We start from the raw sequence: 19,010 nt of genomic DNA, 5'->3' as shown, positions 1-19,010 counted from the left end.
ACCCCCATCCTAAAATATCCCCTTCAGCAGAAATTATCCCCCTTCCTCCTCCACCACACCCTTCTACTCCCCCTCCCCACATCCCCCCTGCCTGTCTGAAGTACCACAGTTAGATCTTCATCTTTAATCTTCAGGTCAATGTTGTCTCCTAAAGCTTTGGAGCTATGGGATTCAGAACCTTCCTCAGATCTTACCACTCTACAATTTACAACAAGAATATGTGTTGGCGTGTGGCCAAGTGGTTAAGGCATTCATCTAGTGATTTGAAGGTCGCTAGTTTGAGCCTTGGCTGAGGCAGCGTGTTGTGTCCTTGAGCAAGGCACTTAATCACACATTGCTCTGCGACGACACCGGTGCCAAGCTCTATGGGTCCTAATACCCTTCCCTTGGACAACATCGGTGGCATGGAGAGGGGAGACTTGCAGCATGGGCAACTGCTGGTCTTCCATACAACCTTGCCCAGGCCAACGCCCTGGAAACCTTCCAAGGCGCAAATCCATGGTCTCATGAGACTAACGGATGCCTATTATGTAACACATAAGGCCCCTGAGTTTTTGTGTTGCAGATCACCATGGGAACTCAAGCCAATTTATTAATTGCTGGTTTGATCATGTTGAATTTAATGAACCATAAATTGTGGAAATCGTCTAATCCTCAACTGTTGACAACACAAATACAACAGAAATCCATGGATCACAGTTTAGTTGTAATGTAACACTTGTTCGACCATCAGTAGCTCCAAGTGACCGATTCTTAAACCAGAAGTTACAGAAGGAGGTCAAGGGAAGGTTGGTTTCCAGTAGTGGGAACGTGCGAAAGAGGCAGTCCACTTGTTCTTCAGAGAATGCAAGTCCTCACAATCACAACTAGGGGAAGATGTAATCAGCTGCTGCTTGGATGCGAACAGAAACGGATAATCGGACACTCCAGAGGGGTGGAATCTGCTATGGTTTCCATTACCCACAGTTCAGACGGTGGACATCCCTCACGTTTTGGGATGGTACAGCTCTGAACAAGGCCCGGAATCCAAAATCTCCATGAAATTCAATTTCGACAGAGTTTCCCAGCGACTGCCAAAGGAACAGTCTATTACCACGAAATGCAGAATATCTCTGGGTGCTGACATCCTTAATCTGAAAACATAAAAAGCTTAACTGTTAAAGACAACATACTAAAAATGATGGAGACACTTCAGGTCACAGTACACACAGGCTGAGTATCCCTTATCTGGAGTATTTGGGACCAGAGTATTTTGGATTTCAGACTTTTTCAGATTTTGGATTATTTGCATCTATTTAATGAAATACCTTGGGGATGGGACCCAAGTCTAAACACAAAATCTATTTATATTGTATATACAGCTTTTACATATACCCTGAAGAGGAACTTGGCAAACTCACCAGATTTTTCTGCAGCTTTGTAATCAGCAGACACTTTATCACCACAATTTTTAAAAAATTTCATGCTGGAGGAATTCAGCAGGTCGGGCAGCATCCACGGAAAAGATTGGTCGATGTTTCAGGCCAGAACCCTTCGTCAGGACAGGGGTTCCGGCCCGAAACGTCGACCAATCTTTTCCACGGATGCTGCCCAACCTGCTGAGTTCCTCCAGCGTGTTGTGAGTGTTGCTTTGACCCCAGCACCTGCAGAGTATTTTGTGTTTAAAAAAATTCATGCTGTGCCTTTTCTTAAATTTCTGCAACCAGCCTGCTGAATATTCACAATAACCTTCAATCTTCAGTTCGTCATAATAGATCTCCGCTTGTTTCATGATCAGCATACTGTTAAGCGGCATATGTTCCTCTGACAATGATGAATCCACTCTTTCAATACTCGATCGAGATCTTCAATTTTTGCTTTATGAGGTGTGATTCTATTTTTCATTAACTTCTGGTCATCACATCTGGGAGGTCATGACCTCTGTGGTACGCAGAGACCTGGGAACCTTCAGAGCCTTGTGGAATTTTCCATTTGTGACACCATGTCGTCTACTACTACTACGTCGACTCAGGACTAGGGGGCTGGCGTCGGGCATGATGACAGACTCTCCACTTCTCCCTCTCCCTCATCAGTGTGTTCAGTTCATCTACATTAGCCATGCCACTGTCTTCTTGGAGCATGTTGACCATAGTCTTGGGAGGGCGCCCAGGGTTCATCCTCCCATGCTTGGGCTCCCATATGATGACTAGGCTGGCAGGTAGCTCAGGGTGACGTAGACAATGCCCCGCTAGTTGCAGTCTTCTCGCCTCGATTTCAGTGGTGAGCATCGGTGGGTCGTCATAGAGCTCGATGTTCATCATGTGCTGTTGCCAACTCACGTCAAGAGCCATTCGGAGCATTCGTGTGTAGCAACCATCTAGAGACTTTCGCATTGTCTTGGTGAGTGTCCACGTCTCGCATCCGTATGTGAGAATGGACTCTATGACTGCTATGAAAATCCTCTTTTTAAGCCCTCTGGTCAGGTTCGACTTCCAGATTTCCTTCATGTCGTTCATAGCTCTGCATGCCAGCATCTTCCATATCTTTACACCACATCCGTGCACAAAAATTTTTTTGGGATTTCAGAGGGTTTCAGTTTTTGGATTTTTGGATAAGGGGTTCTCAACCTGTATTTTGTTCAAATTCAGTAAGTCACACTCCATTCAGTTTATTCCTTATGTCAGTCAGTGCCCATGGAACCTGTACCCCAGAGAATGTCTGTTTTTGTGAAACCATACCCCAATGAGAGTTCACAGAAGGGCCAGCAGAGTATATAGTGTACAACTCACCAGAATGTAATCAGGGGAGGTTGTGTTCACACTATTGTCAAATTTCAGGTGCAGGACTCTGATTATGATTCGATCTATTGGAGATACGTTGATAAAGGTACGACAGGCTTGACCCTCCTTGTAGGACTGCATGGGGTTGACTATAATACCCCAGGGTCCGTACAGCTGGACGTCACATTCTGCAAAATGGAAACAATCGCTGGCGTGAATTTAGGTTAATGCTGACACCCCATGTATCTGCACAGACACGTTATATACAGTGAAGCAATGATACCTTGAGTGGTTACACATATTAGTATGTATCTCAATCTTATTCCTCTTTGGTCTATACCTCTTCATAACCATAGTGACCAAATATCTATTGTTCTCATAATGTTTCATGTGGAGTTCCTGGTTGTTTTATGATTTCACCTATGAGTGGCCTGGGTCTAATTTAAGATAATGCCTCTTCTCACTGGGAGGTGGGGTGGAGATACGTCTCTACCAAAGGAGGTGTAAGGCACTCCTTCGCTCTGCTAGCCTATAGGTCACCCTCGGGCAAGGTGTAGCACCTGCTAAACCCCCCAGTTGGGGTCATGAGAAGCCTTGCAGGCAGCTGCTGGATGGTTGTATGAGCAGCTAGTTCATCCCAGAAGTCCTGGTTCAGCGACCACTGATGCCAGGCAGACCATCTCTGAAGAGTATTGATAATGGCTGGGGTTACCCGTCTTGTAAAGACACTGGCCAGAAGAAGACAATGGCAAGCCACTCCTGTAAAATTTGTGAAGAACAATCATGGTCATAGACCATGATCACTCACATCAGACAACATGGCACATAATGATGATGCTCTTCTCACACCGAGGGACAAAGGTTCTGTCTACTGCATTAAATTCCTTTATCATCTGAAATACCATAATCTGATCAACTCCAAGCTTTCTTCATTCCAAGTGGGTTCTCAACAGGACTCAGCATCTCGGAGATGCACAGGTTGGCAGGTTTACTGGGCACTGGGCACTGCTGCTAGTGTACAAGTGACTGGTGGAACCTGGGGAGAAACAATGTGAATGGGGAAATAAAATGCAGTGATTATTGTAGGAGGAGTGTGAATGGGTGGATGACAGTTGGTGCAGACTTGGTTTCTGTGCTGTTTCTATGACACTATGAATTCTGTACAATGGGGGCATCACTTCCAGTTTTATGTTCTTGCCTTCCCTCTGAAGGTGAAGCCAACATTCCAAATGGCCTATTCTTGAGATTTTAATTATTCTTCTTCTTGGTCTTCTGAAATCTAATTAACCTGCTCCCATTCAAGTTTTTCCATTATTTATAAAATACTCTGATCCCTCTCGCTGGCCATTAGTTGACCACTTTACACTTGCTCACACTGATCTCCATTATATACATATTAATATACATTTATTATACACACCTCATGTTATGTCTTGGTAGTCCCCAACCTAATGACATCAACATCAATTTCTTTAACTTCAGGTAACCACACCTTTCTGTCCCCTTTTGTTTTCCCTATTCTCCTGGTCCCTTCCCCCCCCCTACACTCAGCCTGTTAATCACTCACACCTTCTCCCTTGTGTTCCCTGTCTCCTTCCTTTCATTCCAGTGTCTACTGTTCTCTCCTATCATATTACATTTTGTTTAGTCCTTTGCCTCTTCTACCTATCATCTCCCAGTAACTCACATCATTTCCACTCTCCCTATCTTTCTTCCCCCCCCACCACCTGGATTCACCTGTCACCTGCCCCCTCATACTCCACCCCAGCACCACCCTTGTGCCTTCTCTGCCCAGTCCCAATGAAACGTCAGCTCTGCCTGAAACATCAGCTGTCCATTTCTCTCCGTGGATGATGCCTGGCCTGATGTATTCCTTGGCGTTTTGTGTGTTAGTCTCTAGTTTCCATTGGCCCTTAGAGGCAGTTTATTAGTAAACTCCCTGCCTGTCTCAGCTCCTTACCCAGATGCACATTTTGTCCCCTCAGGGAAGTCCCTTTGGAAGATATAACTTCCCGAGTGGTCTTGACAGGGGTGGGTTCAGAGAAGATGTTTCCATTTGTGGGAGAACCTAGAGACTAGGGGTCACCTAATTAAGGTGGAGGTGAGGAGATTTGCTTTCTGAGTGTCAGGAGTCTTTGGAACTTCCTTCCTCAAGTAGCTGTGGAAGCATAATCCTTGAATATTTTAAGGTAAAGGTAAACAGAATGTTGATTACAAGCATCTGAAAGGTTGAAGGGTTAAGCATGAGATGAGGTGACAGTCAGATCAACCACAATATTACTGAATGTTGAAGCAGGCTTGAGGGACTGAGTGGCCTCCCTAGTGCTAATTTATATTTCATATGCCTTGACCTTCTGCCTTGATGTGTCTGATCACAGCCAGAGTGGTAAAATTTGCCCCCATATTTGTCCACACGACTTTCAGCAATAAATTAAACACCTTGGAATACCATGGTATTTGTTGGTGTATCTGGAATATCACAATCTCCTATGTTGCCTTTTAATTCTTTTGTAGTGTTGCCTTTCTCAGAATCATTGCAAAGCAGACGGGTTGGTCCATCATATCTTTACTAAATGGTACAGCCATCAGATTAGTCCCATAGACCCGTTCCTTCTCCAGAGCCCTGTGAACCATTCCTCCTTCTCCAAGTCTCTGTTAAATGCTTCCTTTCAACCTGCTACCATTGCCCTTGATTCCAGACAACAACTTGCTACATAAACATTATTTTCTTCATATTTTCCTATCTTTTACTCCTTTTTAATTGCTGACCCTTTTTTTTAAAATTTAGAGATACAGCAGCAAAACAGACCCCACCGGTATTATGAGCTGCACCTCCTACTTAACACAGGTCAAATCACGGGCCAATTTACAATTACCGACTGACCTACCGGTCAGTTATAAACTACTAACCAGTATGTCGTTGGACTATGGGAAGAAACCAGAGCACTTGGAGGAAACCCACACGGCTCATGAGGAGAAAGTGCAAACTCCTTAGAGACGACACTGGAATTGAACTCTGACCTCTGTTGCCCCAAGTTGTAAGAGTGCCACACTAACCACTCTGCTACCATGGTGTTCTTCCACCAATAGAAGTAGTTTCTCCTTAACTACTTTATCAAAATGCTTCTTAACTTTGTAGACCTGTGTTAATTAACTTTTGTTTTGCTCTAAAGTGAACAAGCCCACCTCGCCTCATGACCACCTGATGTTTCACTGATGTTGGTCAGGCCACCAAGTTGTACGCAGGGCCTCTAACAATAATACATTGTGAATTTCTAAGTTACTCTGAGAGAGCATAGGCTTAACATCTTCTCTGAAAGCAGCAGCTACAGTAGAACAGTTCTCCCTCAAATTGCACTGGTGGTGTTAAGCTCCAGTTTGGCTTCCACTTTGGAGTTGTATTCAAGCCCGTTGCCCCAGGCTGTTCCTTGGGCCGGACACGCAACCAGAGACATACCTCTGTGGTACTGTCGCGATGAGAGGCTGCTGGAGAACTGGAGGACAGCTCCAAGACCCTTAGTGCTGCTCCACTGCCTGACCGTCAGCGTGTTGGTGACAGATGTGAGTGTAAACCCTTTCAGTGGGGAGCAGGTCTTCCAGAACAGTCGTCGCCCACAAAATGACAACGCGTCCCCTGGTGGAAGAGTAAAGACATCTGAAAGATCCACATTTCTGCATTTAAAATTGAGTCAAAATTTCAATTTGTGTAGTTTCCGTGGCAATTGTTCCCCTATCCCTGACATTGCTGCACCCCCTCATCCGTCAACCCCAACATGCTGCCCATTTAATCAGCAACCTTCAGAAGCTACATTTCAGCACTACGGACAGCGACACTAGTCTCTTACGCCTGCTGCAGTTCAGTGAGCTGGACAGAACACGAATCGTGATGACCTCATCCAGCAGACGTCCAATGCTAAACGTGCATTCCTTCACCTGCAGGTTGGTCAGGTTCAACAACCCTGATTTGCTCAGAACCAGTTTCCCACAGACACCTGGAACAAAACAGCACACAGTCAGTGTAAGTGCACATCTCGTGGTCTGGGTAGGGAAGTGTGGTAGCCAACAGCCAGTCCAGCCTTCAAATCAATCCCATTTTGCTGTGATGGATGTTTCTGGTCTCTGAAGGAGCCCAACACTGACTGTTTCAGATCTATCCTAGACCCAGCACATAAGTGCAATTGCAAAGAAAGCCCAACAGTGACTCTACTTCCTTGGGAGTTTGCAGAGATTTGGCATGACATCTATAGTGGAGTGGAGAATCTATTGATTGTCTGCGTCACGGCCTGGTATGGAAACACCAATGCCTTTGAATGGAAGATTCTACATAAGGCAGTGGATTGAGCCCACCACATCACAGGTAAAGCCCTCTCAACCATTCAGCGTATCTACATGAAACATTGCCATAGAAAAATAGTGTCCACCATCAGAGATCGTCACCACCCAGGAGATGCTCCCTTCTCACCGCTGCCATCAGGTAGAAGGCACAGGAGCCTCAGGACTCGCACCACCACGTTCAAGAACAGTTACTGCGCCTCAACTGTCAGGCTCTTGACCAAAAGCGATAACTACAGCCACTTTACCATCTATTGTCATGTCCCCACAACCAATGATCTCTCTTTAACTTCTCTTTATCTTGTCATTTCTCGTTATTTATTGCTATTTATTTATATTTGCAATTGCACGGTTTGCTGTCTCCTGCACTCTAGTTGATCTTTCATTGATCCTGGTATAGTTACTATTCTACAGATTTGCTGAATTTGCCTGCAGAAATTGAATCTCAGGATTGTATATGGTGACATATACTTACTTTGATAATAAAATTTACTTTGAACTTTTGAACTTTTTCAGTTTGTCTTGGCACTCTGATCAGAGTACTTAACTATCCTGAATTAAGCTCCCAGTGGTAACTAATTGAATCACCAATTTCTATGTTTACATTCACACCTTACTGTATTTGCACTACATTAACAAATAATCTTTGGGACTCAGTAATCTGGTTTGTATGGATCTTCCCAGGAGAGCAATGTAAAGGAAGTCTTATTTGATTACCATCCCAAGCTTTAAGTGCTGGTCTCTGGATTAGCCAAGTGCTGGTAATATGTAGTTCTTCTCTCTGTACCTTCATTTCTTGAGCCTTTAGCCAGTGCAGTTGTGTTGGTTCTGGACTCCTGTGGTGTCACTGTAGCTATAAGGCCGGCAGAGGCAGTCCCCATGGGAGCCCGTGTCAGAGCTACAGTCTGGACTGTTGACTGGGTCGAGCAGAGTCCCACTTCGCAGGGCTCCTCGGTAGCAGGTCTCGTCAGCTCATCACAGAAGGCGTCAAGCACAACCTCGTTTGAGTCCAGATTGACACAGAGCAACTGCCTGCTTCGGACACCATGTCCACAGGAAACCGAACACTGGAAACAGAAGAACAATAACTACTATCTCAATCCCAACACCCACCATCTCCCATCAAATGATCCTTCCCCTCTCAAACTCAGCCACCTCTCAATCCCAGCCACTCAAATCCTTCCCTGCAGCTCCACCTTCCCGCCATCTTCCCCAGCTTCCCCAGATCATCCTCTTCCCAACCACGCCTTCTCAATTCTACCGGTCTACATGCTATGTGTATCAGAATCCGAACCGGGATTGTTATCACCGACATACTGAACGTCCTGAAATTTGTTGTCCTGAGTCAGCAGTACAGTGCAATACATTAAAAATATCACCTCGTTACAATGAGAAATATATTCCAAAAAATTGTGGAAAAAGAAACAAAGTAGAATAGATTAGATTACATTAGATTATGAGAACACTCAGTCCTCTTTTATTGTCATTTAGAAATGCATACATGCATTAAGAAGTGATACAATGTTTCTCCAGAGTGATATCACAGAAAACAGGACAGACCAAAGATTAACACTGACAGAACCACATAATTATAACATATAGTTACAGCAGTGTAAAGCAATACCATAATTTGAAGAACAAACCATGGGCACAGTAAAAAAAGTCTCAAAGTCCCCAAGTCGATCGATTCCCGAGTCCCCGATAGCAGGCGGCAAAAGGGAGAAACCCCCTGCCATAAACCTCTAGACACCATCAACTTGCCGATGCCTTGGAAGCAGCCAACCACAGCCAACACTGAGTCCATCCGTCCGAAAACTTCGAGCCTCCGACCAGCCCCTCCGATACAGCCTCCCGAGCGCCATCCTCTGCCGAGCGCCTTTGACCTCGCCCCGGCCGCTGAACAAGCAAAGTCGAGGATTTCGGGGCCGTCTGCTCTGGAGATTCATGTTACCACACAGTAGCAGCGGCAGCAAAGCGGGCATTTCAGAAGTTTTCCAGATGTTCCTCCGTACTCTCGCGTCGGTCTCCATCAAATCAGAATTGTGCCTGCTCCCCTACTTGACAGATTACAGCTATCATTCACCGGAGAGGCCGCGCGCGGTACTGTTGTGCCGCCATCTTCTCCTCCTAGTGAGGTGGTCTTCATGTATACTTCAGAAATCTGACAGCAAAGGGGAAGAAGCAGTCCCTAAAATGTTGAGTGTGTGTCTACAGGCTCCAATATGTCCTTCCTGGTGGCTGTAATGAGAAGAGGGCATGGTGTGGATGGTGAGGACCCTTCAAGATGGATGCTGCCTTTTGAAAATGTCCTCAGTGATGCACCCTTCAAATCTTCCTATTTATTATTTCGATGTACCAAACCCCAGTTACCCATTACTCCCTCATTCCATTAACCTGCCTTCTCATCATATCCTTCCCTGCTAAACGCAGGTCAGTGAGGCCTCCGTCAGTCAGGGCAGACCACGGATGCTGCTTCCTAGCTGCCTACATGATACGCAAGCCCGGCCAGTACAATATGGAGAGCGAGCTGTTGCCCATGTAGCAGGCTCCCCCTCTCCACGCATCTGATGAACCCAAAGGAATGGCAGAGACCGATACAGTTTGGTACCGGCAGCGTTGCAGGGGTTTCCAGTCAGCACTGAACTCAATGTGGGACTGCCTTAGGGGCTCCAGCTCCGGATTTTTCCCTCGGGGTTTCCTCCCGAAGCCTTCCTCATGAGTGGGTATAGCCTTAAAGTAGCAGAGGTTTGAGATCAGAGTTTTCCTTCTCCGAGATGTGCTGTTAACCACGGCTTATGAGACCCTTCTGCCCGAAGCAACTGGTTTTAAGGCACCAATAACGCACCTTTGCCCCTTCTGTCAGCAGAAATGGCTCCGGCAGGCTTAGTAGCTAAGCCACACGTGAAGGCCAAGAGCTGGACTTGGTTGTCAGAGGGTATTTGAGACGCACGCCGTTGGAAGCATTTAATAGGTGGTTCGAGCTTGTCCCCACTACCACCCGCAACTATAACAACCTTAACAAGATAGTTCAAAAAGATGCTAAATATTATATACATGTAACATCTGTTGTGGGAAAATTACTACATTCTATGTTATAAGGAACAGTGTGGCATAGTATACAGAGAATCTGGAGCTGATCAGAGTGTTTACAGAAATTGCAGGTCATGTTGAATCATGCAGAATCAGGCTCTTCGGCCCTCCATGTCCATACTGACCATCAAGCACCCAATTATACCATCGTATACAACTCCCATCTTGTTCTCCCAACACTCACATCAACTCTCCCAGACACCCTAGGAACAACTTACGGCAACCAATTAACTTAGCGAGCAGCATATCCTTGGGATAGGGGAGGGAAAGTGGGGCATTTGAAAGAATTCCCCGTGAGCACAGGGAGGACATGAAATCTCAATTCAGCCAGCACTGGAGATCAGAATTAAACCCAGTTTGCTGGCGCTGTCTGACAGCAACTCTGACAGCCACTGATTTAATTACCGGAAAAAAGTAACTCAATTAGTAGAAGGAAAATGTCACTGACCATCACTTATGTGGACTTCCTGACACCATTCAATAAAATTCCAATAAATAAAGTTATAGATTATGGGAGTAGTCAAACAATCCATATGTGGTTCACTCCAAGGATATACCCTATGACCTCAGGTATTCATTACGTTTTAATTATAATAATTAAGTTATGATAATTAGTTCCTGGGCACCTAGAATAACCTCTTGTGTTCCCATGCCCAGGCAGTGCCACTAACCTCAGACCAGTTTTGGGGATTCCAACCAAATGGGCAGCTGACAACACATGGGACACGTGACAGAGGCTCCTCCAGCCCTGAGCAACGGGATCTGTTCACTTCCATGTCTGTCCCATTGTGAAGCTGGACACAGGTCACCTTCCTCTCAGCCACACCGGTCCCACAAAGTACCGAGCACCGTCCTGGCTCTGAAACCTGCCACCTGAACATGAGAAGCGTAAATTAAGCCGGCGTCCCAAATCCATCCGGTCTTCCTCCTCTCACCAATGACTCTCACAGCGACATAATGTTACTGTCTGGGCCAGTGTTCTCCTAACTCTTTTTACCTTTTTATCACAAACAAGAGAAAATCTGCAATGCGGGAAATCCAAGAAACACACATAAAATGCTGGAGGAACTCAGCAGGCCAGGCAGGATCTATGGAAAAGAGTAACCAGTCGATGTTTTGGGCAGAGACCCTTCCTCAGGACGAATGAAGAATCTGATGAAGAGTCTCAACCTGGAACTTTGACTGTACTCCATTCCATAGATGCTGCCTGGCCTGCTGAGTTCCTCCAGCATTTTGTATGTGGTACCTATTTATCCCTCTGATTCACAGAGTAACCTTAGAGTTCTGCTCGAATATTCTCCATCTCTTTAAGGGTCAAATCAAATCAGCCTTGTAACACTGAGTATCGCTGTCAAGAATCCTTTTAAATAGGGAGCTTCAGCATCAGGGAGACGTTTGCAAGTTGCTAATGTTACATGTTCAAGGAGATGTGTTTTTTTTGTGAGAATGCTGTAATGGTCTTTTGGAGGTCACCTGATGTGATTTTCCTGCCAATGTGAGGTCACGTGATGACATGTGCCCCATGGGTATATAAAGGGAAGACCCAGATGACGCAGTTAGTTTTTAGTTTGTAGATTTCCAGGTAGAACGTGCTGTGTCTCTGTTTCTGTTGCGTTTGTTTTTGTGACGCAGTTTCATTTTTAAAACGGAGTGTTGCATTCTATTGCAAGATACAATATTATTGGACTGGAAATTTTTGGCTAGATGTGCTGATTTACTCAATTCCAGCAGTAGAAGGGAGAGTGAAGACTTTATCGAAGTACAGGACCCGAAGGATTGAGATCAGTCGGCATAGTTTGGCAGTTTAACAAAGGATCAACCTTGTTGAGTCTTTGTTGAAGGAGTAGCGACCTGCATCAAGATAACTCTTGCCAAAAAGAGCAAAGAGTTCATGCAAAGGTTTGCTCTCTGTCTAAAAGAATTTAAGGTCAGTTGTTTTAAACTGTTTATTTACTGCATCATGAATCCTTTGGATAGAACCAGCAGGAAAGTCGCATCTATGAAGAAATCCTTCTCCAGAGAAGTCTCCCAATTGAACGTATAAATCTGTTGGACTTTCGAATTTACCATTTTAAGAACTATATCTGACTTTATAGCTTTAAGAATTGTTTTTGCAGTTAACGCTTTATGAACCAGTGCCGAGTGACGATTTGTTGAACGGCTGCATAACAGTTAACTTCCGGTTAAAGTTTTTGTTTGTTTTTTTCCTTATCGTTTATCAGTGTTTAGTAAATGTTTGGTTGTTTTTATATAACCTGTCTCAATTGATATTCATTGTTGCCAGTTACCTAACACTAAGTTTTCAGATTCTGTTGTGCCCTGCAAGAGCTGCTGCCTGTTGAATCCTTTACCCAATGAGATTCAGTCTCCATTCGTGCTGGAACTATATAAAACGTTGGTATGGAAATATTTATAGCCTCACTGCAGGAAGGGTGTGGCAGCTTTGGGGAACACAGAGAAGAGGTTCAGTGAGATGTTGAGTGTGTTAATTATAGGGAAAGGTTGAACAAACTTGGAACGTAGGAGACTGAGGAAAAATCTGATACAAGTGTTTAAAATGATGAGGGGTATCGATAGGGTGGATAGACAGAATCTTTGTTCCAGGCTGGAAATGTCAAATACTAGAGGGCAAAGGCTTCAGGTGAGGGGGGGAAAGCTTAAAGGAGATTTGATTTTACACAGAGTGAAATATGCTGCTAGAAGAGAGAGTAAAAGCAGACATTTAACATAGAAACATAGAAATCTACAGCACATTACAGGCCCTTCAATATTGTGCCAACCATGTAACCTACTCTAGAAACTGCCTAGAATTTCCCTACCACATAGCCCTCTGTTTTTCTAAGCTCCATGTACCTATCTAAGAGTCTTTCAAAAGTCCCTAGTGTATCCAAGACCCTATTGTATTCAAGAGGCATTTAGACAGACATACGTACAGGCAGGGAGTAGAGGGATATGGACCATGTGCAGGCAAATAGAATTGGTTTAGATTGGCCTCATGGTTGGCAGAGACTTGATATGCTTAGGGCTGTTCTATGAACAAAACTTGCTGAGAACCAGTGCCTTCAAAGAGGCAAGGAACAGTGAAAAAAGCTCACAGACCTTGGAGGGCAAGGATGGAGATTGCAAATTTCTAAGTCCTCAGGTCGGCTCAAATGAAGACATTCTTTATCCGATGTCAGCTCCTCACGGTCAGGTAATACCTTCGTACAGTACAGCAGCCTTTGCCTCACCCCTCCTCCGCACGGCATGCTGCAAGATTCGGACTTGTACCGCCACCTTCGGCAAAGATTAGGGAGAAAGAAGCTTCTTATTGTGATCGGATGGTTGTCAGCACAAGCCAGTAAACAAACTCACACAGAGAGAAGGTTAGCGAATATCCAGGGAGCAGATTGCTGAATGGACACATAACAGAAACCTAACAAAAAGGGTCACTGTCATAGATACAGTTCAAATGAAAGGATATCATCTGTTGTCTGCATAAAAGAATTGATTGGTGCTGAACCATCCTGGGGTGACCCAAGAATGTGAGGAAGCGCAGAAGGAATGTAAGCCCCTTTATGTACTCAAAAGAATAAAGTCCTTGAAATTTATCGCATAGTGGTGGTGGAATCATAGATAAGGATTGTGATGATGAGCCACGGTGTTAGGACATGAAAGTCAAAGCCAGAGATTGGTTGGAAAGGTGGTGTTGGTGGGGTTGAATGTTAGGTAAGATGCATAGTTTCTGGACTGGCCTTGAGGTAGATGTGTTTGGCGTTCAGGCTGGAGAAGAGGAATTTGGTATTGTGGAAGTGAATATTGTGCATTGGAGATGTGCCGTGAGATGTTGGGTTGCTGACTTGGAGAAAGTTGGTGTTGGATTGGAAAGATGTGTGGGTTGAGGAAGATTTGGTGATGGGCTGGGGAAGTCAGATGTTGAAGAAGAAGTCAGATACTGAAGGGATGGTTTTTAATTGGGCATCCTGAGCCATGACGTTCATCTATGATGAGTTGTACAATCCAATAACAAGCAAACAAAGCACACAGTTTTTTATCCGTGGATGGAGGTAGTTACCTTACAGGACAGGGATCAGAATTGCATATCTCTATGGAAGCTGGCCTTGAAGTGTTAGCACATTCCAAGGGAGGTACCCTCTGATATAAATGCCTTTCTTTCTTTACGCAGTACACCTCCCTCTCACGTACTCCACCTCCACAGCTCACATTACACGGGCCATACTCGTGGACTTCCCACCTTTAAGAAAATAAATGACAATAATTCCATATTAATGTCAAAGCCTCGGGGTGAAGGGGAATGAAACTGAGACAGGGTGTCTGGTCTAATATACATTCGTCCTTGTCAAATTCACATGCATCCAGGTTGGAAGTGTAAATTTTTAAAAATGTATTTCGTGGGTTGTGGATGTAGTTGACAAGACCACCATTTATTGCCCATTCTCTATGATCGCTGAAGGAAAACTGAGAGTTTTGCTGCATCACGTCAGATGGCTGTTAAGGGTCAAACATATCGATAAGGGACTGTGGATAACCAGTCCAGACTGAGAGGGGACAGCAAGTTTATTGCTCTAAAGAATTTATAAAAAACACTGATGGGTTTTTATGGCTGTTTGACACTTTCAATGTCAATTTTTACCAATCTCATTTACCTTCTGGGTGGGTTTGGCAGGAGAGCTGAGGAAGAGCTTTATTCTGTATTTAACCTGTGGTGTTTCTGAGCTGGGAACATTTGATAAGGCAGTGAAGCGTATAAAATAGGAGAACAGGTTAGCCCTTTGACACTTGAGTTGGCTCCATCAGTCAATGTGATCATGACTGATCCTTTATTTCAATGTTATTATCCCGCTCCCTCCCCTTTGCCCCTTGGTATCTTCTGTGCCTAGAAATCCATCTCCTTCCCTCTTAAATATATTCAGCAACTTGGCCTCCACTGCCTTCTGTGAAAGAGAAATCCACAAGTGCACCACCTCAGTGTGACAACACTCTTTAATCACTTCAACTATAAATGTTTTACCCTATATACAGTCTGAGTTTATGCCTTCGGGTTCTAAAATCTCCCAGTCTGAGCAATCACCCCTCTCGCATCTGGTCTGACTAACCCTGTTAGTATTTTGTATGTTCCAATGCGATGTCTCTCTCATCCTTCTGAACTCTAGTGAACACAAGCCTAGATGAATCTTCCTTGTACTACGGTTATAACATTTGATGAATCAGGCTCGTGAAACTTCTCTGCGCTCCCTCCATGGCAAGCATATCCGTCCTTAGGTAAGGAGACCAAAACTTCGCACAATATTTTTGGTATAGTCCCAGCATGACCTTGTTTACTAGTGGAGAGACTTAGTCAAGGGATCTTTATTCTGCATCTAACTCGTGGTGCATATTCCCTCCGACTGTCTGATGCTGGTGCAGAAATTTAAAGACCCTGGTTTCGATGGAGAGCAGATTTTTAGCCATACTTCCCGGTGATGTTTCAGAGCTGATTAAAAAGCTCGGAACTTTATCAGAGTAATGATATCAATTGATGATGTTGAACTGACTTACCAAGGGGGGCATGGCTTACTGGTGCATGGCATATAGTGCATCTGAGGTTGGAAGTTCTGATCGCAGTACTCTTGCCGTGACTCCTCCCTCGTCTCAGCGCTCACGCACACGTACCTGATCCCTGATGTTCCTGTTTGGACCAACAACAATAGTTCACATAGCTCTGACCTTCTGCAAAAGCATGCTGATATTGAGAGTTTGCAAATACACTGTGGGCTGAATGGCCTTTTCTGTACGGGACTATTCACTTTGGGCTTGGGAGAAGACGGCACACATGCCTCTTTTGTCTTGAGACGGATGAAAATGAGCCTCATCAGCCTCAGAAATATCTCCAAGAAAGACTAATGGAGAAGGACAAGAACAAAGAGATCATTCAGGCTCTCGAGTCTATTCCATCCATAGGTTAAGTATGGCTGCTATGTATGTTAACTCCATCTGGCTGTCATGTTCTACAAAATCTTTTATACAAGCGCCAGTGGGAGGAAAGAAACTATCGACTGCCTATGCTGCTCGACACACTGAGTTCTTCCAACAGATTGCCTGATGCTCCAGATTCCAGCATTTACAATCTCTTGTCTCTTATTTTGGGGGATATCTGAAATTGACAGGTCCCTGTCGAACTGTGCCCCAGTTCCTTCAAAAGAGAAGCACGTGTGCGTGGGGCATTGGGCTGCCTATGTGTTATAGCTATTGTGGACAAGTATGGGATTCTGCTGGACAGTGCAACAACAGTTCAGTCTCGGCACCTCTCCAACCTCAACAAACATGTGTGGTGTTTATCAAGCAGTGGTAAATCAAGGCAACTGTGTTGTCTAGAAGATGTATCACCACTCATCTGAGAGGCTTCTTCAGTTCTGATCCATGGTGGGTAGTTTTCTGGCTTGTAAACTCTGTGAGTTGTTTAAAGGTATAGCCAGCAATCACATGAGGGCCATTAAGAATGGTAGATGTAATGACAGGGTTATCAGTCTTATCTTTGCCTGAATGGAGGCGGGATCTGTTGCAGAGATGCCCGGGTAGAGATGTTAGGAATACATTGTAAGTAGCTGATCGGTGGTGTTGTACCCCACTCCCTCTGTTCAGGGATGCGTTTTCCAGTTTGACAAGGATGCAAAGATTAAACTAATGACCCTCTCATTACCTCTACGGCTCCTAACGACCCTCATGTGATTGCTGTACCTTTCAACAACTCACAGAGTTTATAAGCCGGAAAAGTACCCACTGGGGACCAGAAATGAAGAAGCCTCTCAGATGAGTGGTGAAACATCTCCTAGACAACACAGCAAGTCCAGTTGCCTTGATTTACTACTGCTTGATAAACAATGACCTGGATGACTGAGAACTTTCATATGGTGTTTAAACACCATGAGCATCACATAAAACGTCATTGTATTCTTACCTTCACCACAGCTAACGGAACATGATCCCATTATGGGAACCCAGAGATAAGTGCTTCCCTCAGTTGGCATGTTTAACAAGGCTGTGACTTTCATGATATTTTTGACCTCCTTCCTCAGTTGCTTGGATCCCTGAAATAGAAACAGTATGTTCAGAGGAACGTCACCTTATTCCACAGAGTGATGCACTGTAGGAGATCACTTGGCTCAACGTGACTGTGTCAGTTCTTTGAAACTACTTTGCAATTAGTCCCATGTCCTCTGCTTTTTTCCCTATGGTTCTGTTACATTATCCTTCATGTAGCTTACACCTTAAAGAATGATAATTCTGAAATGTCACTAGGTATCGCATTCCAGATGATAAAAGCTTTCACAAAATATTTTTTGCTCTTCTTCCCTCTATTTTCCTCTTACAGTAAATCTGGCTTCTAATTCCCGGGAGGGGGGACAAGATGGCGGCGCGACGACAGCGCGCGCGGCCACTTCGGTGATGATGTCTGTTATCTGTCAAGTAGGGGACCGTGCACAATCCTGATTTGATGGAGACAGACGTGAGAGCACAGCGGAACATCTGGAAAATTTCTGAAATGCCTGGCTTCGCTGCCGCTGCTACTGTGTGGTAACCGGAATCTCCGGAGCTGAAGGCCTCGAAATCCTCGGCTTTGCATGTTTCAGCAGCCGGGGAGAGGTCGAAGGCGCTTGGCAGAGGATGGCGCTCGGGAGGCTGTATCGGAGAGGCTGGTCGGAAGCTCGGAGTTTTCGGACGGATGGACTCAGGGTCGGCTGGGTTCGGCTGCTTCCAAGGTATCGGCAAGTTGACGGTGCCTGGAGGTTTATGGCAGGGGGTTTCTCCCTTTTGCCGCTGCTATCGGGGACTCGGGAGTCGATCAACTCGGGACCTTGAGACTTTTTTTTACTGTGCTTATGGTCTGTTCTTCATCAAATTATGGTATTGCTTTGCACTGCTGCAACTATATGTTATAATTATGTGGTTCTGTTAGTATTAGTCTTTGGTCTGTCTTGTTTTCTGTGATATCACTCTGGAGAAACATTGTATCATTTCTTAATGCATGTATGCATTTCTAAATGACAATAAAAGAGGACTGAGTATTCTCATAATCTAATTCTCAAGCCAATGATTACACTTTCACTCTAATTTTGAACACCATTACAAGTCACAAACAAGAGAAAATCTGCAGATGCTTCGAATGGTAGCAACACACACAAAATGCTGGAGGAACTCAGCCGGCCAGGCAGCATCTATGGAAAAGAGTGCAGTTGATGCTTTGGGCGAAGACTCTTCCCGAAACGTGGACTGTACTCTTTTCCATAGATGCTGCTTGGCCTGCTGAGTTCTTCCAGCACTTTGTGTGTGTTGCTACCATCCGAAGTCACTCAAGTTTTCTGCTCTACAAGGAAAGATCTCAGCTTCTATGGTCTCTCCGCATAATTATAACCCCCTCTTTCTAGTAAATGTCCCCTGCATCCTCATCTTTGTCTGACACCCTCCCTGATACCCAGAACTGAATTCTACTTGGAACGTAGGCAGTGATGGGAGCATACTACCACCTGAGCCTACTCTACCCTTGAGTATTATTGTGAAAATTCAGTATCAATTCCACTTTCTGCCCTTCACCTATATCCTTTGATAACTTTGAGTCCAAAAATCTATCACTTGGTTTTGAATATAGTCAACTGAGAACTCTAAGTCCTGTGCTGTAAAGGATCTTAAAGTTTCACTGTCCCCATAGGTACAAAAATTAAGATCCTTGAGGCCATAAATAATCCATGAGTCTGGACTCTGAGTTTTTTAGACTTCATAGCAAGGGGAAAGAGTTTGTTGATTCATAAAAGTTTCACTTAACTTCTTACACTGCAAGTTCCTGCTAATGTG

At 44.7% G+C, this 19,010-nt stretch overlaps 1 protein-coding gene across 5 annotated transcripts in view; it reads right to left on the bottom strand.

Moving 5' to 3' along the window:
• Nucleotides 1-600: 600 nt before the first annotated feature.
• Nucleotides 601-19,010, bottom strand: part of adamts13 (ADAM metallopeptidase with thrombospondin type 1 motif, 13) — a 91,859-nt gene continuing 73,449 nt past the window's right edge. For 4 of the 5 annotated variants that reach the window (XM_072240438.1, XM_072240435.1, XM_072240437.1 and 1 more), the window contains 10 exons: nucleotides 17,119-17,248; nucleotides 15,720-15,849; nucleotides 14,236-14,415; nucleotides 13,281-13,457; nucleotides 10,853-11,054; nucleotides 7,879-8,158; nucleotides 6,605-6,751; nucleotides 6,217-6,393; nucleotides 2,769-2,947; nucleotides 601-1,133 (listed from right to left, as the gene is read on the bottom strand). In XM_072240438.1, coding sequence (XP_072096539.1) covers nucleotides 957-1,133; nucleotides 2,769-2,947; nucleotides 6,217-6,393; nucleotides 6,605-6,751; nucleotides 7,879-8,158; nucleotides 10,853-11,054; nucleotides 13,281-13,457; nucleotides 14,236-14,415; nucleotides 15,720-15,849; nucleotides 17,119-17,248 — 1,779 coding nt within the window. In that variant the 3' untranslated portion in view covers nucleotides 601-956. Of the gene's footprint in view, nucleotides 1,134-2,768; nucleotides 2,948-6,216; nucleotides 6,394-6,604; nucleotides 6,752-7,808; nucleotides 8,159-10,852; nucleotides 11,055-13,280; nucleotides 13,458-14,235; nucleotides 14,416-15,719; nucleotides 15,850-17,118; nucleotides 17,249-19,010 lie in introns of those variants that run through there. The other variant, XM_072240439.1, reaches the window with a different exon arrangement.

The sequence above is a fragment of the Mobula birostris genome, chromosome 22, assembly GCF_030028105.1.
Source record: "Mobula birostris isolate sMobBir1 chromosome 22, sMobBir1.hap1, whole genome shotgun sequence".
Taxonomy (NCBI): Eukaryota; Metazoa; Chordata; class Chondrichthyes; order Myliobatiformes; family Myliobatidae; genus Mobula; species Mobula birostris.
This window is presented reverse-complemented; position numbering and strand designations above follow the sequence as displayed.